The following is a 26,846-nucleotide window of genomic DNA, read 5'->3' as shown; positions in this document are numbered from 1 at the left end:
GTGCCCCGCGCCGGGCGCTCTGCGAGTGACGTACGCGCCGCGGCTCGGACGGCGGGAAGCGGCCATGGTAGTAACGGGCGGGAGGGGCGGCGGGCGAGCCCCGGGCGGCCCCCGGCGCTCAGGGCACCCCGGCGCTCCGACACCTCGGCGCCGGGAGGCGGTCTCGGCCGCGGGGCTGCTTTGCGGGGAGGGCGCTGGCTTCCCGGCTGGGAAGGGGCGAGGTTCATGCCTGGGCTGTGAGCGGGAATGTCCCGCCTCACGTCCTGCCGCCGTTGTGCTGCGGGGGTTGGCGGTGGGGGCTCCCTGTCTCACCGCTTTTGAGAGTTGTTTGTACCTTGCCGATATTTTGCTTCCTAAGGTGCTTTCGTGTCTCTTTCACAAACCTTCCGTCGCTTTGCTCTCCCCTCCCTCGCCGTCTGCCCGCAGCTGGTGTTTGTGTGCTGGGTCACAGGACGCATTTCGCCTTCCTCATGTGTGTGTACGGGTATGAAAGGGACAGTGCCAAGAGAATGGATGCAGGCTCTGCTCCGCTGTGCCCAGCAGTAGGACGAGAGGCAATGGGCAGAAACTGATGCCCAGGAAGCTCCGCCTCGACATGAGGAAGAGCTTTACGGTGCAGATGACCATGCACTGGAACAGATTGCTCAGAGAGGGTGTGGAGTCTCCCTCACTGGAGATACTCAAGCACCATCTGGACACAATCCTGTGCCATGTACTCTGGGATGACCCTGCTTCAAACGGGAGGTTGGACCAGATGACCCCCTGTGGTCCCTTCCAACCTGACCCATCCTGTAATTTTTTTTTGTAAAGCCTTGGCTAGCATAGAGCCTACACTTGCACATGTGTGTATTTCTTACCTAATTATATAGTCCTGAAACAAAGTAAGAAGGAATAACTTGTTGAAAATGGAAGACATTAGTATTAATGCCAAAAAAACTTTAAGTTTTCAGGTATGGTGTGGAAATAAAAATGTATTTTAACCATACTGAAATGGGGAAAACTGCAAGCTACAAGAAAATAAGATCTGAAAGTGACATTTCATTGTGTGTACTGTGTAAGGTAGATAAGAGCACAGCATTAAGGATGGCAAGTCAGTTTGGCTTGTGAGAGCCCTGTCATGTCTTACAATATGTATATTTTGAAATGTTGTATGAAATTGACCCAGAAATTTAAAGTTATCAACAGAATCATTTCATCATTTTTGTGCGATAGAGGTTTTCTGTCTTTCTCTTCAGAGAAAAGAAAGCATTATTATTCCACATAATGCTTTAATAGTGATGACTTATAGTATTGCAGGGCATATGGGCAGAATAGGTTTTTATCCCACCCCATGACCCCTTTAAATTTCCAAAGCATGGGGTTCTTTTTCTCCCTTTTATTCTTGTGTCTCCCCACTATCCCCCCAAACTCTCTTTGTCTCTTTTTTTTTTTTTTTTTTTGTCTGAGAAAAAACTAAGACTGCTTAGTTTCTTTCTTAGTTTCTTCCTTCTGGGCAGTCTTTGCTGGAGGCATTTCAGAAGTCTTAATAAATTATGGGAACTGGTTCTGTTTTATATTATGGAGCCATTCCAAGACTCTTAAGAAGATAATGATCTTGCTTTCCAAAATCTATGCTCATTAGTTCTTATAAGATCATGGTAACCTAGATTTTGTAGAGCTCTGTTTTAAATGCAAGAAATTTGCCAGGAAGACTTAGTAGAAGTATTGGCTGTGTGTGAGTTCTCTAGTGTAGTTCCAGCATTCAGTGAGATGTTCTGATTTTCTTTCCTCATCCACTTTGCTATGAGGTCCTTGAACTTCACAAGTACTAGTAGAATATTTCACTCCTTTTAAAGAATAATAATAATTTTCTCTGATGCTGTGTTTTTGTACTGAAAAAGAACAAAAGATTGAGTTAGTAATTTATGCTTCAATCAGAAGGTAGAAAAGTGTAATTCCTCTCTAGATCATTATCTATTTTTAACATTTCTGTTTCTGTGTTTGGTGGGTCTAGTGACCCATTAAGGCATTTTTAAAGGCCTCCTGCATCTGGTATCTAGCCTGTTGATTGTTTTCCCTGGGAAAAAAATTTTACTCCTTCTTATTTTTCCCCTGTTAATTGCTGCTGTCATTTTGGTATCTCTTAAGTGAGAAGCATAGAAATTCATAAATTAATTCCAGTTGTTTCTTTCTGACCCAACAATTTCTCAAAGTTTTTAATTTAACTTGGATTGATTTTTATTTTGGCTTCCCAGGTGCTCTCTTTCCTTGGTTGTCTGTATGTTCTTTCAGGTTCTTTTGTTTGTTTTTCTAGTAACTTTGTGGGTGCTTAATTTGTTAATCAAAAATATTCTGAATTCAAATGAAAGAGAAATAGATTACCATGTTTATTGACAGAACAGAAGTTAGTGCCTGAAAAGAAACATATATATAAAATACATAATAAATATTGCACATAAATGGAGGTAGAGCGTGGCTTTGTAGATGTGAGACTCCCTTATTGTTTCTATAATAAAGTTGTTGGAAAATAAAGAAGCCATTGCAAATAATCAAAGCAGTTATGAAAATTTAAGATTTTGTCATTCAATTTTAAAAGTAAATTATTAGTCTCTTCTTAGACACTGATTCTACTTAGTTATATAGTTAGCAGATTTTACTTAATGGCTGGGTGCTTTCTAAAACTATGGAGGAGTTAGCTAAAAGATTTGGATTAAGAGAATTTTTTTCTGTTGCATAGTTGATCTGAAATGGCAAGGATGATTAAGTAATCAGTTATTGTAGATCTGCATGATAACAGGTTCTCTTTGCTTGTTAATAGGCTGAATGTGCATCAGAAATCAGTAACACAGCTGGTCCTGTCGAAGCCAAGGTAGAAGTCTTGGATGAATGTGAGAGTGTGTGGAAGCAGATTGAAGAGGTATGCAAATATCAATGATAGACAAGGTTTATTATAGTGCTTTTTCAGAATTATTTTATTCACCACATGCTTGCCCCACCCTCTCCAAAGAAACCACTCTGATAAAACCAAACCAAGCAACCAATGAAAAAACCCACACAAGCAAAAAATCAGAAATAAACAAACAGAAAAAAAAAGGAAATAGTATCTTCAGTTAGGTCAAATGTAGAAGTTCTTGGAGGGGTGGAGAATGCTTTGTAAAGTCAATGTGCTGATGTTACTATTTATTTAGTGTGGGACTGTATATTAAAATTATGGAAAATGAAGGAATCTATTTGTGTTGCGGTAGAACCAGCGTAAAGAGACCCTTCTCTCTTTATCCTCACAAAAGGTGGGATTCCATTTTACACGTCCTTTGGATCTTAGAGGAGAGAGAGAATAGGATGAGAGAGAGGCAGAGGAGGACAGTGATGTCTCCCTATGCTTACTCCCTTGCAAACTCACAGTTACATTGTCATGGTTAGAACTTCTCTCGGACATAGCACAATATGTTAACAAATAACAGTTTAGGGGTGGTTATTTTTATTTTCTGGATTCCCAGAAAAGATAAACTTCTGTCAGTTCTTAGGGAATACTGTTCAGCCTTGTCCATGACTCTCTTCTCAGTTTCTCATGTTCTTCATCTGTTCAATGCCTTTCCCCATATGAACTTTTCCCTCATAACTTGCCTTTTTACTCAAAGAATACATCTTTCTTTAGGTGCTACTTCTCTCCTTCAGAGTTAATTAAGTGTTACTTTACTGTGCTGTGATTTCAAAACTTTTCTTAAGTTGCTCTTCTGGGTTAGGGTATAGGGGATGTGGAAGGATCCAAGTTAAAATTAATTTATTTCTATATTTAAAAAGTTGTGTTTAAATTTCTAAGAATTGCATTTTGTTCTTACAAAAGAGAAGAGTAAACAACTTTCTTTGTGTTTTATTTCTTTTTGTTTCTACCAAGTTTCAGAGCAAGCTAATGCTTCTAGGAACAGAGACACTGCCACCATCAGATGCCAAGGTAAGAAAGTGGGTTTTTAAAAATGCTCCATTTTCTGCTAAGACCATAGAATCAGAGAATGGCCTGCCTTAGAAAAGCCCTTAAAGATGATCCAGTTCTAATCCAGGCATAGGCAGAGACACCTTCAACTAAATTAGGTTGGTTTAAGCCCCTTTCCAGCCTGGCCTTGAACCCTTTTAGGGATGGGGCGTCTGCAGCTTTTCTGGGCAACCAGTTCCAGTGTCTCTGTGCTTACACAATAAAGAATTTCTTCCCAGTATCTAATCTAAACCTGCCCTCTATCATCTTAAGGCCATTTCCCCGTGCCCTATCACTACATGCACTTGTGAACAGTCTCTCTTCTATCTTTTAGGCCCCATTCAGGTACTGGAAGGTCCTATAGTGTTTCCCTGGAGCCTTCTCCAGGCTGAACAAACTCAACTCACCTCACCTGTCTTTATAGGAGTGGTATTCCAGCCCTCCAATCATCTTTGTGGTTCTCCTCCAGACTTACTTGAGCAAGTTCACATCCTTCTTATACTGGGAACCCCAGAGCTGGAGGCAGCACTCAAGGTGGGGTCTCACCAGAGCAGAGTGGAGGGGCAGAATCCCCTTCCTTGACCTACCTGCTGGCCATGCTGTATTTGATGCAGGGTTATGACTGGCTTTCTGGACTGCAAGTGCATGTGTCCAACTTCTCATCCAGCAAGATTCCCAGATCTTTCTTCTCAGGGCTGTTCTCACTCGGCCTGTATTGATACTGGGGGTTGGTTGCCCTGACCCAGGCATGGAACGTTGTGCTTGGTCTTGTTAAACTTCATAAGTTTCATACTAGTGCAGCTCTCAAGCCTGTCCAGGTCCCTCTGGATGCCATCCCTTCCCGGCAGTGTGTCAGTTGTCCCACACAGCCTGCTGCTGTCAGTGACTCGCTGAGGGTGCCCTTGATCCCCCTGTCCATGTCCCTGACAAAGATGTTACATAGTGCCTGTCTCAGAAACATGGCCTATGCAATGCCCCCTCATCACGGATCTTCACCTGAATGCTGAACTGTTGACTGTACCTGAGTGTCACCATCCAGCCAATTCCTTACCCACTGAGCAGTCTGTCACATCTGTGTCTCAAGAGTTTAGTGACAAGCATGTTGTTCCAAACAGTGTCAAATGCTTTGCACAGCTCCCAGATAGATGACATCAGTCACTCTTACCTTATGCGCCAATGCCCTAATCCTGTTATAGGAAGCCACCCAATTTGTCAGGTGTGATTTGCCCTTAAATTCATGTTGCTTATTAACAACAATTGCCTCTTAATTTTCCACATGCCTTAGCATAATTTCAAGGAGGATATGCTCCTTGGTCTTGCTGGGCACAGAGGCGAGACTGATCAATCTGTAGTTTACGGATACTTGTTTTTGTCTTCTTAATAATATGGGTTGTGTGTCTCCTTTTCCAGTTGGTGGGTTCTTCACCAGACTGCCATGACTTTTTGGGTTTAATCCTATCTGGCCATCTTAGCTGTTCACTCCCCTCTTCATCTGGGCAGGGGAGAGGAAATATAACTGAAGCTTCAGGAATCAAGATCAGGACAGGTTTTCTCTTACTAAGTTTGAAAAATGCAACCAATAAATAACTAACATAGGCAGCAAAATGGGAGGAGAAGGGGGTGTAACTTAATACGTGTTTGGACTTTTTCCTAATCAGTGCATATGTAATTTCTTCTTGTTAAATGTCATTGTTGTGCTATCCCTTGCAGTATCCTTGGGGACTGCAGCTGTGGGATGAGCAGGTTCGCAGTGTGCTGGGTAAAGACCTGTCTGAAGCACAGAGCTCAGTGGGGTGCAGCGATGGGGCTGTATCTGGCTGGTCACCAGCCACCAGCGGTGCTCCTCAGGGTGCAGCTCAGCTCTGTTCCACGTGTTTATCAGTGACCTGGATGAAGGTTGGAATGCACCGTGAGCACGCTGGCTGATGACTCCAAACTGGACGATGGTTGGCACTCTGGAGGGACCAGAGGCCTTGCAGAGGGATGGAGCTAGCTTAGAACATTGGGCAGTCCTCAGTGGCTTGACATCTAATACCAGCAAGCCAGCGGGAGAGGAGTGGCTGCTGGGCAGCCCTGCAGGAAGGGCTCTGAGGGCGCTGGCTGACAGCGGCTCAGGGCGAGCCCACAGCGTGCCCTGGCAGCCCGGAGGGCACACGGCCTCCCGGGAGCCTGGAGCGTGGCACTGCCAGCCACAGGAGAGGGGACAGAGCCCACAGCGTGCCCTGGCAGCCCGGAGGGCACACGGCATCCCGGGAGCCTGGAGCGTGGCACTGCCAGCCACAGGAGAGGGGACAGAGCCCACAGCGTGCCCTGGCAGCCCGGAGGGCACACGGCATCCCGGGAGCCTGGAGCGTGGCACTGCCAGCCACAGGAGAGGGGACAGAGCCCACAGCGTGCCCTGGCAGCCCGGAGGGCACACGGCCTCCCGGGAGCCTGGAGCGTGGCACTGCCAGCCACAGGAGAGGGGACAGAGCCCACAGCGTGCCCTGGCAGCCCGGAGGGCACACGGCATCCCGGGAGCCTGGAGCGTGGCACTGCCAGCCGCAGGAGAGGGGATTGTCCCTGTGTTCAGGGCTGTGCAGCCTCACCTGCAGGGCTCAGTGCAGTTCTGTGCCCCACGGTTTAAGAAGGTTGTGAAGGCCCTTGAGTGCATCCAGAGGAGGGCAACAAAGCTGGTGAGAGGCTGGAAGGCATGTCCTGTGAGGAACTGCTGGGGACTCTGGGCTTCTCTACTTTGTAGAGAAGGAGCTGAGGGTTTTTTTCTGATTATGTTCAACATCTTCCTCAGGGAAGTGGAGATGGAGATGCTGATATCTTCTCCGTGATATCCAGTGATATTATGTGTGGGAATGGTTCAAAGATATGCAAAGGGTGGATCAGAAATGACATTAGAAAGTATTTCTTTACCTGTATGAACCTTCCTCTGAAGGGCCTTCACAACTCTGCCAATTCTGACTCCTCAGTTCCCCCTTTTGAAAAAATAATACAAACGTTCCATGATCCCTGTGAATTACTGTAAAATATTTTGAAGAAAGTAGTGTTCTATTGTAATAGATGCTCTTTTGTTTTCTGCTGTATTAAGTTAACAATTCGATTTCTATCCTGTTCCACCTCATTTTATGCCAATGCAACTCAGCACACTTCAAGAGATCCTTCTTTTCTTGTTACACAGCTTTCCTTGTTAATGCTGCAATGCAAAGCTTTAAAAGTAGATTTTCATCAGTGGCAAGCAAGAAATCCTGAAGGTGAGTAACTGTTTCCTTGTAAAGAATGTTTGTATAACCTTCTGCAAAGTTTCTTTCATCTAGGCCATGAGTATGTTGAATGTCTGCTGATTGTATTTTCATTCCGTAACTACTTAAAAATTAAAATAATGCTACTTTAAAAAGTAGCATGTATGTTTCATTTCTTCATTATTTTTGCACTTCAGTTCTAAGTCAACTTGAAATTAAAAGTGAATTCCACTAAAACTTAATCCTATGATTCTGGACAAATAAGTGCATGATTCATGTCACAATTCATCAGTCAATTAAATGGAAAAACCACTATTAGCAGATCTCCTAACCAAATAAAAAAAGTTAATTATCCTGTTACCCTCCTTCATATTCTTTTCTGAGTGATTGTTTTTTCTCTATCTTTTATTTGTATTTAGTTTTTAGAACAGAAATATTTTGGCAAATAATTTTGTCTTTTAAGAAGCTGATACATTAACTATACATCTTCTGATTGTTTTTCTGATTAAAGGTGTGTAGTATTATGATGTGACAGTTGAAACTTTAAAATAGACCTTTAGTGCTAAGCCCTATACACTGTAGTGAAATACCTATTTTGAATTAACAGGGATTAGAGATTTCAAGTCAAGATAAAGTGGTAAGAGCAACTAGAATTTTTTAAAAATGCAGGAATCCAGAACACTTACTGATTCTGAGAAGCACAAGCCACTGAGACTAGTGGTAGTTCTTATATTTGTTAGGCATTATCAGTCAAAAGGTATCAATTCCTCAGTTCTTCAAAGTTCTCTTTGTACATAAGCACCACCCTCTTGCAAGGCTGATGTGGCCAGACACTGGAAATAAAAGCATTCAGGATCTAAGTGTGACTAAAGTAATCTTTGTTTCCAGATGTCCCATGTGGACATTCCTGAAACAGTTCACACTACACTATCATTAATATTCTGGTAGTACTCATGGTTATGTCTCCTTTCAAGGACCTGTTAGCACCTTTCAATCCAGTAAAACTTCTAGTTAATCTTTAAATTAATAAATTGACTAAATTGAATATTTTTATGTCAGTAAAGGCTTGGTTTTATAATATTTGCAACATTATAGGAATGTCTTATAGACAGCATGTGGTGATTTCCAATGTTTTGTCATTTAGCCAAATGGAAATGCCTTTTCAGATCAATATCAGAAGCAGTTCTCCAACTTTTTTCAAAGTCTACGTATTTGCTGCATCTCATCACTAAATAAGAGAAGCTAGGATTTTTTTTTCTTGTATAAAGAGATACTGTTGCTGTATTAGAATAAATTCATAGTTCAGTGTTGTAAGCCTCACTCCAAGAACTGTCAGCCTCCAGTGCTACTGAGGTATGTAGACCAAAGGTATGTCATTGAATGAATTTGGAACATACTGGTTCCTGGCTGCTGTTCATGAATAAGTTGTGGGCTTAAAGCAAATTAATTGAAAGAACTTAGTTTTTATCTGGGTAAAATACCCGAGGCTGTTAGATTTCCATACTAAAATATGTATATTAAACTTCAAGCTATTGGCTTAAAAATGTCCTTGGCCTATTTTTTTGGCTTGCTGACTTGCTTTGTTCAACCATTCTTACTTCTTCCCAGATGATAATATTTCTTATTAGAAATCCTAATTTTTTAATAGAGAATTGTCTATAATTAGTACTTTACAACCAGATCTCTGCCTTTTTTGGCTCCCTTTCCAGTGGAAGAAAAAAATCCTGCTAAGAATTTGAATAGAGTTATGGTGCTTGTATGGAAATGAGGAATCCCCTTTGCTTACTTCTCTGTCTTGGCTCCTTTCTACCTATTATTTGTTTTAAAGGAGGAATTACTTAATTGAAAACATTATCTGATTATATCTAAATAAAAACAGCAGAAATACTTATTTAATACAATTAACTAATAGAGTCAGGCTGTCTTGTAACTTTTGTTTTAGCTTTTAGTAGTGGCCAGTTCATTTCCTGTAAATGAGGACCTGTCAGCATTTCAGAGGTTATAGCTTGGCAGTTCTACATTTTTTTGAGCACAATATTGGCAAACAGACTCGAATTCACAATGCAAATTTTATTTTTGCAAAGCTTTTGCTTTAATGTCTTTTTCTTTCTCAAATTCTGGTATTATTTATGTAGCTCTAGATCTGCTAAATCAGCTGAATTAAAACTTCTAAAAAAGCTTTTGGCTTATAAAAATAAAATTTAACTTTTACCTTTGCAAAATCAGGAAGTGAAAGCAACCATATTTTAAACCATTTCAAACAGTTGTGGTCTCTGCATAAATTCTGTTTTTCTTTGCAAAATAGCAGTATTCTGCCAAATACCTTTTTGTTTTATTTTAATATGAGTTTCTGTATAAACATGTGCATAGTAGTTGCTTTTACATTCCTAGCATCTGGTAGTATTTTTCTTAGTAATTGTACTGTGTATCACTAGGCAATTCTCTCACACATTTGATTTTTTGCAAGTGCAGTGATTCAACAAAACTGAAAAAGATTTAATTGATTGTGGATTGAGCAAGCAGTGAATTTACAGCAGCAGCTGGCATAAGTGTGTTGTCCCAGTGTTTTAGATCTGCATTGTTCCTTCACTAAATTATGGCTAGTGATTTCTTTCCCAGGAACACAGGGCCTTCTATTCTGATACTCACACAATATGAACAGTGAATGGCAAGCATGAACTCAGGATTAGGTATCTTGAAATAAAGAAGCATTATGAGGCAGTTGTAAAAAATGGTAATATTTGGTAAGGGAAGGCTTATAAAGATCATGTCAGCAGGAAGTGGCAGGAGGAAGAATTGGATGGGTTTTTTTCAAATATACTAGTGAATGTGAATAAAAGCTCACCAATTAATTTTATCACATGTAGGTAGTATATTCATATAAAGAAATAAAGAAAGTATATATATATATACTATATATATACTATATACTATAAAGAAATCTTACTCTGATGAAACACAGACTACCGTCTCCTGCAGCTCTTACGCTTAAGTGGGAGGACAGTACTTAAATTTTGTGTCAAGATTTAGAAACAGCAATTTTCCAATTTTTTTGGAACTGAAAGGAGTTTTATTGAAGAATTTAATGCATTTTTTGATGCTTCAGTAGTTTTTCTGATTTTCATCTCAGAACTAACAGTGCTTTTAAAACTACTAATCTTAAGCTCCTTAAAATTTTTCAGGTAAGTACTATAACATTACCAAAGAAAGTACTTTTCTGAATTTATTAAATGGATTGTGTGTATTTAGGAGATGTTTAATGCTGTCATGAGAGGTTTAAGGATTTCCTTTTTGATTAAGGAATTTTTATTTAAGTAATTATTTGTAAGATTAGAGATTTCAAGCCCAAACTTCCACCAAAAAATCTGCCTATAAAGATTTTAGTCTGTTAGAATAGCTTTCATTTCTCCTGTTGAGAATGAAACATCATTCATTGTATTGAATGAATTGAAATAGTTCAAAATAGTCATATGTTTATGCGCAAGCTGCAAGTGGACATGGATCTGAGAATTGACTGGAGTCTGTTGAGCACTGTAAAAAACAAGAATTTAACTTTTTATTCTGAAAATGCATGAGTCAAAAATCACTGCATTTTGTAGAAGCATTCTGGAGAAAAATTTTCATCTTCTTGAATTGTACTTTGGTTTCACTTAGATATTGCTGTTGCTCAGTGTTTTGAGTTTGGGTATTGGCCTTGCTGGGTCATTCATCTCCCTACTGTTTTTGTGAACAGTAAGGGTGGTGACATGCTTCTGAAGTTATTAAAACTAGGTTCTGTAGTCCTGATCAAGCAGCTAGGAGGCTATTTAACAAGGAATTGGAGGACTGGAAGAATTTGATTGCCCACATTGGTAATGTTGATGGAATGCCTTCAGCTGAAAAAATCAGGCTTGATTGTCTTGAAATGTATAGACATACGCTATTTATTCATTATGCACCCTCACCAATGTATTTGCAGCCAGTTCAGGTATAAAAATAACACACAAGCATTAACACTGCACTTTTTTCAGTCTAATTTAATTTGCTTAATAATGACAGTAGGTTAGCCCGGCAGGACACCACAGCATGTGGTTAAACTCCTACTGAGAGCCAAACTGTTTTTCAGAAGCTGCACAAATTTCTCTCTAGCCAAGCTGCTTTTCAGTATAAATAAATCTTTATCATCCAATGGAAAAAATAAACAATTCATTTTATTTTTCAGTAATTTCTACCAATCCAGATGTACTGTTAGAATTGGGAAAAGAAGAGGTAAGTCTAATAAAATTGTGTTGGGAAAAAAAACAATACATGCAATTGCTGTGTTTTCCTATGACAGTTCCTAGGGTGCTAAAATGCTGTGTATTTTCCTTCAGCCATTTATGTTGTTCTAATGCTTTTTTCCCCCTCTAGTATAACTAGTAAAATTTCCTAGTTTTAATGAGTGAGGTTTTAAACTGACTTACTGCACAAGTAACTGAGTAGTGCACAACAAACAGTATTTTGCCTCTGGACACACCATCTAATCACAGTAGCTCAGCAAACTTATCTGTGTGCAATGAAAATGATGTGACAATCGACATCCCTGCTACATTAATGCTCCAAGGCCTCACTTAGGATTGGAGTCCCATTGTGCTGGATGCTACCAGGAGACAGAAATCTTGACTGATGACCATGCCTTGCAAAGACTTAACCGTCATCTGTAACATTGTGCAGCAGCATCCATTTCTAGGCCTGAAGCCTTCACACTGTACTTTTCAAGATTACTTTCAGTTAACATGGCTCAAGGGCAAGAAGATCCACTCAGAATTGTGTCTTCAAGTGATCTGTGGCTGAATTTTAATTGCTAATCTGTCTGTGGCTGAATTTTAATTGCTAATCTGTCACAGAATGGCTGGAGTTAGAAGGGACCTCTGGAGATAGAATCATAGGATAGTTTAGATTGGAAAAGGCCTCTAAGATGATCGAGTCCAACCATCCAAATCCACAACTAAACCCTGTCCCTAAGTGCCTCACAGGATTGTGTCGAGGTGGCTTTTGAATATCTTCAAAAAAGGACACTCCACAGCCTCTCTGGGCAGCCTGTTCCAGTACTCAGTCACCCTCCAGTAAAGCAGTTTTTCCTAATTTTCAGATGGAAATTCCTATATTTGAGTTTGGGCCTCTTGCTCCTTGTGCTATCACTTTGTACCATGGAAAAGACACCTGCCTTTAAGATATTTGTGTGTGTTTTTTTAAACAAAATGTTATAATACATTGCATTTCATACTTAATAGAAAATGATGTAATATTATGTGTTACATGGAAGAGTCAGTTACCTTAGACATTGAGTTCTGTGGCAATAATTTGCAAATATTTTGTTGAGTTCCTCCATTGGAAGAAAGAGCAAATCAATAATGTCTTGTGGGTAACATTATACTAGATCGATGGCACATAGGAATGCTGTGTGACTTGAGAATATTCCTGGGTGTAATGCCTTCTAGTATCACTCACAACAGCAAATCTGACTGCTGTTAAGAGTCACTATCAAAAAGTTGTTAGGTTACACACTTTGATTGGCATGTTGATCTGATATTTGAGGATTACAGCGTTTTTTCCAGATGTTATATGTATCGAGCATATTTGTAGCATATTTTCAGAATGTATATTTCTTTGAGCTAAATTCCTAGGTGCTCTTATTTTGTATGGAAGCAGAGAAAATACATCCAGATCATAGGCTTATATAAGAAACATTATTTTGTACAAGACCATAGTGCTGTAACAGGGGATCTCATAAATTTATACAAGTGTCTGAAGAGAATGGAGCCAGGCTCTTCTCATTGATGACAAGCGGTAGGACAAGAGGCCATGGGATGCACAAGAGCACAAGGAAGAGCTTCTTTACTGTGCACTGGAACAGATTGCCCAGAGAGATTGTGTAGTCTCCCTTGCTGGAGTTTGTCAAGAACTGTCTGGATGCAACCTGTGCCATGTGCTCTTGGATGACCCCTGCCTGACCAGGGAGGTTGGTCCACATGACCCACTGTGGCCTGTCACAATGGTTAAGGAAACTTCCACATCCAACAGTCCAGGAGCAGTGGTATCAGTTACTAAGCCCATTCACAGCTACCCACACTCACACAGATCAGGTGTCCTTACCAGCTCAATCCTAGGTTTCCTTCTTCTCCTAGGCTCACACATCCTGATCCTTAAAATAATTTAATCATGGCATAATAACAGAATAACAGCTTGAGCTGGGTGCCTCTGAGGAAGGACCCAGAGGCATATTTTATACCCTCAAAGCCAAAAGGCTTTATGTCCTCACAGTGTAAACACAGAAAAATCCAGATGTCATCAGCTTCTGCTGTGTCTCCATGTCCCCTCCCCTGGCAGGGCCACAGGCCCCCAGGTCCCCTGCTCTACAGAGCCAGCAGTTCACGGCCTCTTGCCTGGGGCTCTTGCCAGAGGTCAGCCCAGAGCTCAACCTGCAGTTCTGCTGCAGCTGCACCCTGAGCCACCTGCACTGAATGTGTTCCTCAACACTACCTATTCTGTGATTTCTATAATGGAAGACCCAGCCCACTGAGAGTCCACTGTTCCCTAGATTCAGCAATGCCTATAGCTTCTGACTGTAGTAGTTTTATTTCTCTGTATTTCCTGTCCCAGATATGTCATAGCACTGGGGATCATTTAATTAATGGATGCAGTTAGTCTTTCTTTGATGCATCTTCATTTTCTGTACATTTTATGTGGTGCAAGTAGCATGGATTCATTCTTGCCAGCAGCTGCAATAGTTTAGACAATAGAGCCCTGGTGCTGTAGACATTGTCTCCTCAGCCATTCATTCGCTGAGCAGTTCATGTGTGTACTTCAGGTAAAATTAAGTATTTTGTTAAGCTCTGTGAGCTTCAAGAAGACACTAATGAGCAACTGGTCACAGTGACGTTTTCAATAGCTCCTGCATTTTAAACTGGATTTTAATGTTTACTAAGGAATTGCAGATGATTTTCTTCCCTTTTATCAGATTTACAAATGTAGCCTTACATAGAACAAATACTACAGTCCAGGCTACCTGCAAACAGTTTAATTTCTATTCTTTTATAGGTGCAGAAAGTAAAAAATGATCTTGAAATGGTGCTGTCAACAGTTCAGTCAAAGAATAAACGACTGGAAGAAGATCTGAAAAGGTAATACAGTAATTTGGACTTTGGAACGCTGTGAGCTTTTTTCTTTTTTGATTACCCAGGGAAACTATTTATCTGTTGTGCCATTTCATACCTTTCATGTTTCAAAGAGAGCAGCAGTGGAATGAGGAACAGAAACAGATGGTAGAGACTCTTAATAAAATGGAAGAAGAGGCAAATACCGAAGTTGAACATCCTTCCAAGAAAAGGTATTTCTACATTTTTGAGTTACAAATTCAAGAATTTAAATATCAACAGGAGCAAATGAGCAAGCAAACTCTTAAAATTTATTCTTTGTTTTATTTAATGGATCAGATAATTGCTCAGTAATCCATATTTGAAACATGAAAGTAATGCTACTATATCCTTTGATTAAAGATGATAAATTTCTAACAACAGATAATAAGGGGGTTTTTTACTTAGGAGGGATTTTTTAGTTACTTTATTTGATCCCTTGTTTTGTTGCTGTGTTTTTACTGTTAGTTTGAAAACTAGAGAACTCAATGAGCTGAAAAATAAACTACTGAAATTAGAAACCTATAAGAAAGAACTCTTGAGTGCTTTGGGTGAATTTCTGGATGAACATTTTCCCCCTCCAGAGGAAGATGAAAATATTAAAAAAAAGGTAAGACTTTTCTTTACCTATTAAATTTGAAATGTTGAGTTTATATTTAATTAGATTCAGTACCTGTTTGAAGTCTCTAGCATTGAACCTGCAGTTGTATTTGAAATAAGCATAATTTTTACAGCTGATCCTCTAGGTTTAATTTATATTTTCAGGTTGTTTTATATTATTTAAGGCTGTTTCCAGCTGGGTATTTTCTTAATGCATATATCCCTTACCCAATGAGATACATAGCAATATATTGTATTTCTTACTGAACTGCAAGCTATGCCACATTTGGAAATGGTGTGAGGTTCAGTCCAAATTTGCTCTTTTTTTTTTTTTAATTGACTGGGCAAGTAGATTCCTGTTTTCCTTGGCAAAGCAAATTTTAATTGTTTAACAATGTTTTTGGAACAAAAAGGAAAAGTGTTTATAATTACAGAGTAGTTTGGAATGTTAACCATCAGATTTTGTTCAGGCAAACTGGGTCAAAAATTATCGTAAAACCTCAGGGAGAATAGGCAGCCAGGGAGTATTTTACATAATAAATTCAAAGTGTGCAGTAAAAATAAAACTATTACCATTAGTATTTGATAGATTTAAAAAAGCTATGAAAAAAAGGCAGGGTTTGATTTTGATTTCAGGAACACTTAACATTACAGAAGCTGAAATTATTTCTTTAATCCAGTTCCCTATTATTTTGGGTAACTACATAATATAAAAATTTCTTCAATATTATCATTGAGCTCCATTTTAGAACAAATAATTTTTTTACTACTGTTTCTCCTGTGTTTTTTCTTCTTGCACCTCAGAATAGCTCTTTTTCTTTCTTGTGTTTATTCCTCCTGATATATTTACAGCAGCAATCTCATATCCTCTCTTTCTTTGTTTTGCTAATTGAACTAGGAACACCTTTATGTTCTCCTGCAAGATAATATTTTTCAATTCTCTAGCTTATCCTAGTAATAACCATTGTCTGTTCGTTTTCACTTGGATTCATCTTTTTTACAACCTGCTAAGAAACAATATTATAAACAAAAGTACTAGCTCACACCCATCACCAAAGCAACAAAGTACACCCTTGTCTTTTCTCTCTGTAATTTGCAGCTAATGAATCCTGATCTTTTAATTAAAAAATTGTTTTGCACATAAGTGCATATTTTGCATATAAAAATACCAGTGGATTTGTCAAGACATGGTGTTCATTTTCAAAGTATTATTCAAATATCTTATTTTGTTGAATCTTAGTTTTCCTTCATACCAATGCTTTCCTTTCCTGTTGTTAGTAAATGTGACATATTTTGGTCTAAGTCTCTCTGTTTTAGAAACAGTTGAATGTGGGACAGTGTCAAATGATTTGTAAAAGTCCAGGTAGATGTCATCAGTTGTTCTTCCTTTTCCACAAATACTGTAACTCTTGTAGAAGGCCACTAAATTTGTTGGGTGTAAATGGTCTATAGTGAAACCATGTTGGCTGTTACCTATCACTTTACTTAAACAAAAAAAACTACTTTGATTAATTTCAACACAAGGTTTTATGTTTTCTTAGCTTAAATTTTATTTATACATTTCCTGAACTCTTAAACAGAGTCTGTTTTCTGACAGTCTTTTTCTTTCTTTTCACTCTTTGTGAATTCATAGCTTTTCTATACCTTTTGACTCACTTGGATCACTTGGCTTAACTACAGGTACCTCTTAATCTACATCTAAGTAATTGACTGGGAAAGCAGGACAGCAAGCAATTTTTGCCTACATTTATTGGGTGTAAAAAATACAAATTGTAATCACTGAAATGAATTAGCAATGAAATTAGCTGTTATGTTGGTTCATGAGAACACATTATTCACTTCTCCTATCAGCTTGGTTCAGCAGTCTAGCAGCACCAAACTCTGCACATCAGCAATTTTGCTTCACTTTGTGGAAGGATGTTGTGTTCACAGTGGTTCTGTGTGAGGGCAAATGTGCAGGGTTGATGTCTGTAGGACATGGCTGCAATATAGTTTGAACTGCTCCAAGCCTCACTGGTCTGGTTCCACCCTCCTTTCACCTGGCGACATGCATGTGGGATTGGGAGTGGGAATGGGAGTGAAGACTGCATCATAACAGCTCATGTTGGCTTCCATTGCCATGGCCCAACACCTTCAATGTAGGTAGTGACTGTAGTAACAATGATCTTGCATTTTAAATCTAGGATAAAAATCTACTTTTTTTTTCAAGATAATAATACGAAAAATCAGAGGCTGAGGAATATTCTTTATGCAAATCTGTGTGATAGGAAGGGTGAAGAAGGTGCCTTTCAGGCTAAATAATGAAATGCTGAGCATCCTGCTTAACAACTTTATAAGCATTAAGTGATTAGTGGTCCTTAATTGGACCACTAAGTTGTAATTTTGACAAGGGAAATATATCAGTAAAGGTTGTGAAGTTTCATGTTTGCTCTAAGGAACTTTTTGCTGATAGGTAATGTCGATTCTATTTCCTCAGCTAAATATTGAGATAAGGGCATATAGATAGATGTTATTGGGTCATAGCACGAGGATTTGCAGAGCTTCCATGGAGCAGGCTCTCCCTGGAAACTGAAACTTCTGACTGTCTGCAGGTGAGACTATTACAAACTGTGACTGGGAAAAAGGATCCAGAACTTGCCTTTCAGAATAGTCTTCTTTCTTGCTTGTATTCTTCCTCTCTTCCAGAAGTGAAGTTTGTATAAGGTGCTGCACAGCTGGTAATATCTTGGGTCTTAAATTCATGTATTCAACAGCAATGCTGAGAAAGCCAGTGGAATATTATCTCCTTTATTTTGTTGAAACTGAAGTGCATGGGGGAAAAGAATAAAACTGGAAAATTAAAGAATCACGTTTACCTTGCAACAGTACAAGCAGATCCATTGACATTGCTGCCAAAGGAATCTCTATAGACAAATGGCTTGATTTGCTTGCTACAAAGGAAAAGAAGTAATCTTTTAGTGGTATTTTATCATTGCCTTTTATTCCACCAAAATTTTTAATTATTCTATTTCTCAGCCTTGATAAGATAAATGTTTTAGTTGAATTCAAAGCAAGTAAGTATTCATTGTCAAATTATGAAAAAAAAATATTGAGGCACTATGAAATTAAGTCTTGAGTTTTTTCAAATTTCTATTATAAACATTTATTTAAAGCTCATGAAAAATATTTTTTCCTCCAACAAATTTCTTCACAGAACAAATTCTGCACTACATTATAAATTTGATGTATTTGGTTTTATTTAAATGTAAACACAGATGAAAACATTATGATCACTTTAGATAAATCTCTCTTGATAATTCAAAAAATGTTACATTTGAAGTGTAGGATTTTGAACTGGTAGATTTAAATCTAACTAAAAGTTTTCATCTTTTGTGTACTATGCAATCAAATAATTGTGTAATTATTTTGTCAATTAAAGTTTTTCTTAACTGGTTTGGGGTTTTGTTAATTTGGCTGGGGGATGTTTATCTTTCCAGAACTCTTTGGCAGAGCCAGCTGTAGAACGGATATCATTGCAAGAATTTTTAGAGGTAAGACGTTTTCACTATGTAGAGATTTGAGGAATTTTTAAATATTCAGATGTAGTGATGGTGATGATGATAAAGTGTTTATTACTAATATAAATAACAGTATGTGGTATTTAGTTAAGACCGTTAATCTAGAACGATTAAGAATGTTGTGTCTACAAGAAGAGTGCAGGGAGACCTCATTGTGGCCTTCTGGTTCTAAAAGGGGGCTTATAAAAAGATGCAGAGCAACTTTTTGCATGGGGGAATAGTTTTAAATTACAAGAATAGATATTTAGATTAGCTTTCAGGAATAAATTCTTTACTGTGAGGGTGGTGAGGCAGTGGAACAGGCTGTCCTGAGAAGCTGTGGATACTCCATCCCTGGCAGTGATCAAGCCCGGGTTGGATGGGGCTTGGAGCAATCTGATCTAGTGCAAGGTGCACCTGCCCATGGCAGGTGCTTGGAATGAGATGATCTTAAAGTACGTTCCAACCCAAACCATTCTGTGAATCTAGGTCAGTTTTCTATTTTAATTCCTATCAAAGTAAACCCCACATTATTACAAGAGGTGTGGCAATAATTAACTGGTTCAGTTTAGGCTGGAGAATGGCTGTCTCTTATTTCTTGATTTTACAATATTTGGTTCAAAGACATTTTTTATGTGCGTTAGTGGCTCATGTTGGGAGAGACAAATACTGTGTTTAACAAAAAAAAAAATTTCATGATCTATTTTATACTGTTTCAAGAAAAATATTTCTGAAATATACATTAACAGAAGGACTAAATATGTAGCCTCAGACCAATAGTCTTGTGCATTAACTGGATTATTAACTCATACAAGGAAATCAGTTAATCCGATTAATGCATTTCTGATTGATTTTATCAGTATAGAAGCATTGCTTAGTGCGAATTTTTAATTACAGTGCAGTTTATGAATGTGAATTGCAAAGCATAATTTTTCTTCTTGTCTTAAATGTAGCATATGAAGTGAAATTTTCTGTTCCCCCTCCTTAGATAGTTCTAAGTTCTATATGTAAGATGTCCCTGGGGAAAATTTTTTTCTTGATGCCAAATGTGATGTATAAAAATTTGCTGGTATTAAGATGCTATTATCTAATCACTATGTACTACAGTTTAAAGCCCAGGCTTTGGGCTTACATCATCAAAATCATTTTACATGCTTCAAATATCTCAGCATACCTTTTAATGCCAAATTAGGCAGAGCTTGAAAACAGATCAGAATTCAGAGTGGACACAGTCCTTATGGAAAAAGAATTTTGAAGTTCTTCTAATGCTTTAAAATTGCCCTTCATATTTTTCTGATATTGTTAATCTCCTAAAAATGGGAACATATTCATGTAATATCTGACTTCTGTTTGGAAGAACACACTATTTGAAAAATTTAGACTCATTTTGAATTTCAACATCCTGACCTAAAGTGTCAATGTCCCTTATCTTTGTATTCCGGAAGGTTTTTCTTTGTTGAGTCATGTTGTTCTAGCTTCAAGTCCCTGTTTATTGGAACTCAGTACATCCCTCTGGATGTCCAGAGTTGCCAAGGACCCCATCAAGGGGCTCAGAGACCCTGGCATGCTGCCCAGAACACCTGGGGATTTGATTTTAACCCCTGGAGCAAGTTACCAGCTTTGTATGAGGACATGAAAGTCACACAGGTTTGAATAGTGTAATAATAAAATGGGTGAAATATAGATTTTAGGATTTTTGGTATAGGGGTTATGGGGACAAGATGGAGGAATCAGGGCGTGTCTAGTCCTTCTTTCTTCTTCTTGTTCTCCGTTTTCTGCAGTGATGTTGGCACTTTGGGATTGGTTTAGAGTAGAAGTGCACTGTCTAACATAAGTGATAGGTATTGGGAATTAAGAGTAAATATGATATACATAGTTTGTAGTATGAAAAGACAACACCGCCTCGGGGGTGGTCAGAGTGCCTTTGGCTGCCTTGCTGTTCAAATCTTGGCTGGGCAGAAAGAAAATTTTGTAGATAAGAATTAATAAACAACCTGAAGACTGAAAAGTGAAGAGTCCAGTCTCATTCTTCAGTTGCACGGGCTGAAGCAGAGACAACCTACACATCTCAAGGCAGAGAGTATCAACAGCTGACCCAAGACCCTAATGTTAAATGTGAAAAATGTTTTCTGAGGTACACATAAGCTACAGCCATGAAAGCTATTTTGGAGTATCAGATGTCAGAAAAAAAACCAGTAAAAATTTGTCTAGAATAATGCATTTGGAGTAAATTCTCATAATTGGAAGTACAAAATATATTAACTGGAACAATTCTTCTTCAGAATGTTCTGAAAAATAAGAGTAGTCATTCATTTGGGTCTTTTATTAGCAGCACTGGATGCAAAAATATAAAATCTGGTAGCAAGTATTTTGAATTTGACTTTAGCACTAAAGGGCAAAAAATATTTTGTACTTACTGAAATTGGGACAGTATAACATTTAAAAGCTCTGAGAAGAAAGATTAAATATCTAGGTTAAATAGAAAGAGCACCATGGGATGGGTAAGATTATTTAATCTGTAATGTGTGCAGTACTCCCCATGAGCAATATCGTGAGGGCCTGAATATGATCTCCATGAACTGAAACAAAATGACAAAACTGATTTTGTTTTTAACTCCATTAACTAATTCTGTATCTAGATACAGCATTTAATCTACATTTATTCTGGAATAAAAGAGGATTCTGGTTCTAATTTTTACGTCAAAAAAGATGTTATGTAGCTAATTGGAAGTCCTTTGCTTTACTTCTACTTTGTATAGGTCTCATATTTCTTCTGTATAGTCCTTTATATCTTATATTGCCTAGATCACAGTAATTTGTAAAAATTTGGTTAAAGGAGATAAAATCTAGCTGTTTTGTTAATTTCCTAAATCTTACCCTTTTCGTCTTCCAGATGCTGATAAACACATTAATGACCATACCACATGAACCTTATATAACAATTAATCAGTCATTTTGGCCACCTTATGTTGAGCTGCTGCTGCGATATGGAGTGGTCCTGAGACATCCAGAGGATCCAAACAGAATACGCCTCCAAGCTTATCACGAGTAGTGTGACCTACATGTGCACTTGAAAACAAAACAACACCAGTCTCTTAATTCGGGGCTAGGACATACTTAGGTTTCCTACTAGGCTTTCTTAGTATCAAGCATCACTTCTTGTTGAATGATCTTTTTCTTTTACATTAAAATGGATATTTAAGAGCATAAAACATAGGAAAAGAAAAAATAATAATCTATTTTAACTGCTTACAGTTGGCCTTCAGTGTTAGATCAAGATTTACATTATGGAAGCTTTTTATCACTGCTTCTGTAAGATGCCAATTCATGTAACAGACAAATATGTTTAACAGTCTTATTTACTTTAAAAACCATACTTTATACATTACTTTTTAGATTAGACTTCTTAGATTGCTCGAAGTTGTCTCTATTTCCTTTACTATTTTCTTGTATTCTGTAGAGGCAAAATTCAGAATAACACCACTCCTGTACATGGCCTTACAAACATTTGGAACTAACAGGGAGGTATCCTGTCAAGAATGTGTTATGCCTTGTTTGTTTCTCAGAGCCTTTGCAAACAGTTTTGCTGGCTCCATGATAAACACCGGGGAAAGCTGACACATCTTTCTGTGCAAGGTGCAGCAGAAGTTGAGTCTGTGCCTTTCACTGCACACTTCCCAAATGGCCTACTTTGTGTTATGCTATATTGCCATAGAGTATCTGTCTTCACTTTTCCAGACCTAGTTGATCAAGGCTTTTAATGGGTCTCTGTTCTGTTGATCTCTACAGCTTCTAAGTTATGTCAGTTGAGAGTTACCTTCTGATTCAATGCTGGCATTTTTTGCAATCTCAGTCTTTTCTGTAGCCATTTTTATTGTATTGTATTGAGTACAAAAATTTTACTCTTGCTTATCTGTAGTGACTAAATTATCCTTTATTAACCAGTTTGTTGTTTATTAAAGGAGGAGCTTGGGTGATTTTTTAATTGATGGAAAAATACAGAGTTTTGTACTATCATATAATGTTTTTGTGTGATTGTTTTTAGAATGGTGTTCATGTGATTTGGTGTGATGACTTGTAAAGATGATGTCAGGATGCATGGGAGAAGTAAGGGGCACCAGTCTAAGTTCCAGTAGAATTGCTCTTTTTAGACCAATTAAAAGTTAAGCAAAAAACAATCATTCATCTTGTGTAGTTTTGAGTGAATGCTGTTCATTTTACCCTTCCAATTGGTGATTAAGCATAAGTATATAATGTGGTGTGTGGTGTTGTGCATGAGCATTGACTTCTTTTTGGTTCATATTCCTTGTGTAACTACCCTTCTGTTGTGGTTTATCTTCTCTTATGAGCTCTAGAGTCTGACTAATCTATACACATTTACCTTACAGTATTTTTAATTAAGAATTTTAATAACTGCATTTTTTGGTTTACATTTATAGCATTGTCTCTTTAGGGTTTTTTCCTTGCTTTGTGTTTAAATGCTTTGTATTCTGCTATCCTTTCAGCTTATTTATTAACACTGCTCAAATGCTTCATTGACACTGGATGACTGCTTCTGTCTTGACATGAATAAGTAGAAGAGGAAATGTTAAACACTCAGTAGCCTCTTGTGTTTAAAAAGGAGAATACTAACCCATACCACCCACTTCCCAAATCCAAACCCGAACCAAAGAATTGAGGAGATAGGACCGTCTATAAACAAGTCCTCTAAAGAAGATGCAATATTCATTATTCTTCATACCAAAATCAAATCTCATCCAAGTAAAATACCAGAACAGATTTAAATGAAAGTACTTCACATAAAGCTTTACATTAAATTATTGAACTCACTCACTCACTCACTCATAAAATATGTTGTAAGATTATATATGAACTTGCAAAAAAATATTACAGAATTCAGATTTGTGATTATGTAAGAAAATTGGCAGTCTGCAGGTCCAGAATTCTCTATCCTACTAATTGTTGGACCCTGAGGAGATACATAGATATTCCCTGAGATCCTCCTGCGGCTCCACAGTATCTTCAGCATTCTCTGAAGCCTTTCTGCTTAGGCCCTGGATATGCTCAGAACCCAAAGGTTCGGTGTAGAGCTTTTTCCTAAGGAGGGATTGAATCAGTGCAGCAGAAGAAAAGTTGTAGAAAGAGACAATACATTTTCTCTCATGGCCTAAAATGCATTGCCAGTTTTTAAGAGAAGCTGGTTTAGACTGAAACAGAGCTAGCTGAAAGCTGTAGCTCCTAGAAAAATCCTGACAAGTAAATTGAAGCAAATCAAGGCAGTGATGAAGAACAGATCTTCCTTATGAAAAAAAGCTAGGAGTAAGCTCTTTCATCAGTACTTTCAACAATCAGGAACGTTGGGGTGTATGTTGAAGCAGTAGGATAATTTCTCCATTTTTTGTCTCCTTGCATGTCTAAGTAACAGTCGTTTGTTTGGAATTAACACCTCTATTAAATGCTAATATTGTGACTCTGTGTGCATTCTGTGAAATTGTTTAGCTTACTGTCAATTTTTAACTCTACAAAGGTAATGTAAAAAAAAAAGCCAGAATGTTAAATGAACATTTGGAGCTACCAAGCCTGAGTAAGATGACAAACTGATCTGTGAGCAGGCAGTGTGTCCTTTTTGCCAAGAAGGCCAATGATATCCCAGGTGCAAATACGAAGATCAGTGCCTGTCTGCCTGTGCCTTTGCTTCTTTCCCTTTAGTTGACCAGCGGTTCCCTACTCAGCCATGCCTGTCTAGAGAGAATCAGGTAAACCTAAATCTGTGTGTTATAACCCATGCAGGTCAAGACAGATGTCAGGATAACAACCTGCAAAAGGACAGATGTCTGATTTCAGTCATTGCTCAGTATGGAAGTATTGAACTTGGCTGGGTCTGTTTGATTAGGCCCATATCTCTGGAATATTGGCACTGCCTCTCACAGCTCTGCCTCCTCACCAGATAAACAGGCAGCTTCTCCATCTACCACATGCCATATTCTCCCAGTATAGAGCTGGTGGTTTTAGTATGGTTAAGAGTGAGATGTTAGTCACAACTGTGTCACCAGCCAGGGCATAATTCATGGACCAGCAGTCACCTGCTGAATCAGAGGCCAAACCTTGGGAGTGGTGCTTTCCTCTGTGACTGTTTCAGTAGAAAATCTCACCCCATGGGAGCATTACTTGCCACTCTGTGGTCTAGACATCAGATGTGCATTTACATGAAGAGGAAAAAAATTCATTATACAGTAACGATTCTTCTGGAATGTGCATGCTGTGCAGAGCCCCCATCTCTTCTTGCTTTTTGGAATACATCAGTACAGCAAACTTCTTATTGTGAGGAAATTGATCTAGCAACAGGAAGACCTTCTTGCACATAGTATTAAGAGGTTAAGAGCAAACCACACCTGCCTTCACAAACTCTGCAAAGGACTGTTGGGTCAAACTTACTGATGTGATTTTCTAGTGAAATAACTAAATTGTTCTGCAGATTTTCAACTTTTGATTGTGGCATTAAATGCAACTGCTGTATTTATCTGCATTTTGCTGTATTGAAAAAAATCTGATTTTGAGAGTTTGGCATAAAAGTTTCTGGATGTAGAGTTTTGGCAGAAATATACGTGAGATTTGTTTGGGGTTTGAGACAGTGTAGGTGATACTAATCTGTCTGTAACTGTAGCTAGTTACAGACAGATAACCATGGAAAAGTAAGCCTATATTGAATTCCTGAATGTTCGTTAGTATTTTGGTAAAATGATGCTATATTTTCTGTATCTTAGATTGTATTTGAGGCTTTTTTTTAAAAACTCCAATGAAAGCATGTGATAGCAGTTTAGTAGCTGTTTAAGTCTTGAAGTCATCTTCTATAGTTACGTATTCACAAGAGATAACCAGTTCTTGTATTTTCTGAGAGAAAGTTATTGGTTTCAGTTTAGTTTACTGGATTTATTCTGGGTAGGGTTTTTGTGTTTTTTGGTTGGTTGGTTGGTTGGTTGGTCAGTTGGTTTTTTTGTTGTTGGTTTGGTGTATGGTTTTTGGGGGAGAGGGTTGTGGGGATTTTCTGTTTGTATTTGTTTTGGTTTTGGTTTTGTTTTATTTGCTGTTTTGGGGGAGTTGGGTCTTTGGTTTTCTGGGGTTTTTAGTTTGGTTTTTTTGTTTGTTTTTTGGGGGTTTTTTTGGAGGAGGGGATTTTGTTCTTGTTGCATTTTTACTTTATTGGCTTTTTTTTTTTTTTTTGCTTCAAACTGTTTTAGCACAAAATAGTTTGATCACAATACTTCTATTTATTTCCAAGCAAGACATTCTAGTGATTAAGACAATGAGACTCTTTATTTTGTGCATATTGTCAGGTAATACGCCATGTTTTTGTAGATTGTTTCCAGGTTAAACAATGAGCATTCCAAGGTACCTCAGCAGTGCCGAACTACTCATAATCAGTCATGGTTATAAGAAGTTCTTTGTTCTGCAAACGTTTCAAATTCTGTACTTCAGAAAATTTATTGTGTCAAATGAAACATAATATTTCCTTCTCTATTTGGCAACAGATGCTGCTTGCAGGTGCTTGCAAATGAGCTTTTGATTATAGCTAGCCAAGACAAATGTAATTTTGGTGGTATTCCTATTCTAGTTTTAATTTAGCTTGCATTAAATTAGTTGCTTGAGATAGTTTCAAGCAGAAAAACTTAAAATACAAACTAAACTAGATTAGTGTTGTTTACTTGATAAACAACTAGTCCGTTCATTTCCTTGACAATTGTTTGGTCAAGTTTCCTTAAGATTATACAGTGGTTGTGTTTTATTTCTTTTAATAGAACACTGGACCATTTTGATTGGTGATGAGGCAAGCAATTATTCTTGCCTCTTACAAGATCTAGACACATCTTTACTAAAACACCAACTTATCCACAGAAACAAATCACAGTGCTCAAAGCTGACAACTGTCATAAAGGTTAATCTTTGCTACTTCTGTTGCTTTTATTTAACAGACTGATCAGTTTTTTTACTATTTACACTAACTATAAAACTCTTACAGTTATCAGTTTAAATTAAATTTTGTAAAAGAACAAGCTTACAATGCTACTCTGTATGTGTAACCAATTGCAGTGATGTGTAAGTTTTTATTTGAATGGGCAGCATGCTTCTATTTCAGTATAATTTCTTTCTGAATTTTTGTCTATTGCACTCTTAAAAGGTTTTGTTTTGTCCAACTCATTGCAATGAAAGTTTTTTTAGATTTGGGAATGTGTTACTTCTAGTCCTGCAAAAGTGAACTGCAGCACTAGAAAACAAGATGAATGTTTTGTTTTATTTAAAAGAAGAATCCAAAGACTGGGGTTGATGTGAATTAAGCTGCTTAACAGAAATGGAGCAAATGTGTGTTTCACAATGG

General features: G+C 38.0%; 1 protein-coding gene across 1 annotated transcript; it reads left to right on the top strand.

Moving 5' to 3' along the window:
• Positions 1-2: 2 nt before the first annotated feature.
• CENPK (centromere protein K) lies at positions 3-22,650 on the top strand. Its single transcript, XM_063181047.1, has 10 exons — positions 3-67; positions 2,798-2,896; positions 3,875-3,931; positions 7,122-7,194; positions 11,384-11,430; positions 14,242-14,324; positions 14,432-14,530; positions 14,805-14,946; positions 18,413-18,466; positions 21,366-22,650. Exons 1-10 carry the CDS (start codon positions 65-67, stop codon positions 21,522-21,524), a joined length of 816 nt encoding a protein of 271 aa, XP_063037117.1. The 5' UTR covers positions 3-64; the 3' UTR covers positions 21,525-22,650.
• Positions 22,651-26,846: the final 4,196 nt, after the last annotated feature.

Source organism: Melospiza melodia, chromosome Z (genome assembly GCF_035770615.1).
Source record: "Melospiza melodia melodia isolate bMelMel2 chromosome Z, bMelMel2.pri, whole genome shotgun sequence".
Classification (NCBI taxonomy): domain Eukaryota; kingdom Metazoa; phylum Chordata; class Aves; order Passeriformes; family Passerellidae; genus Melospiza; species Melospiza melodia.
Note: the sequence above shows the minus strand (reverse complement) of the source record. Positions and strands in the feature narration are given on the sequence as shown.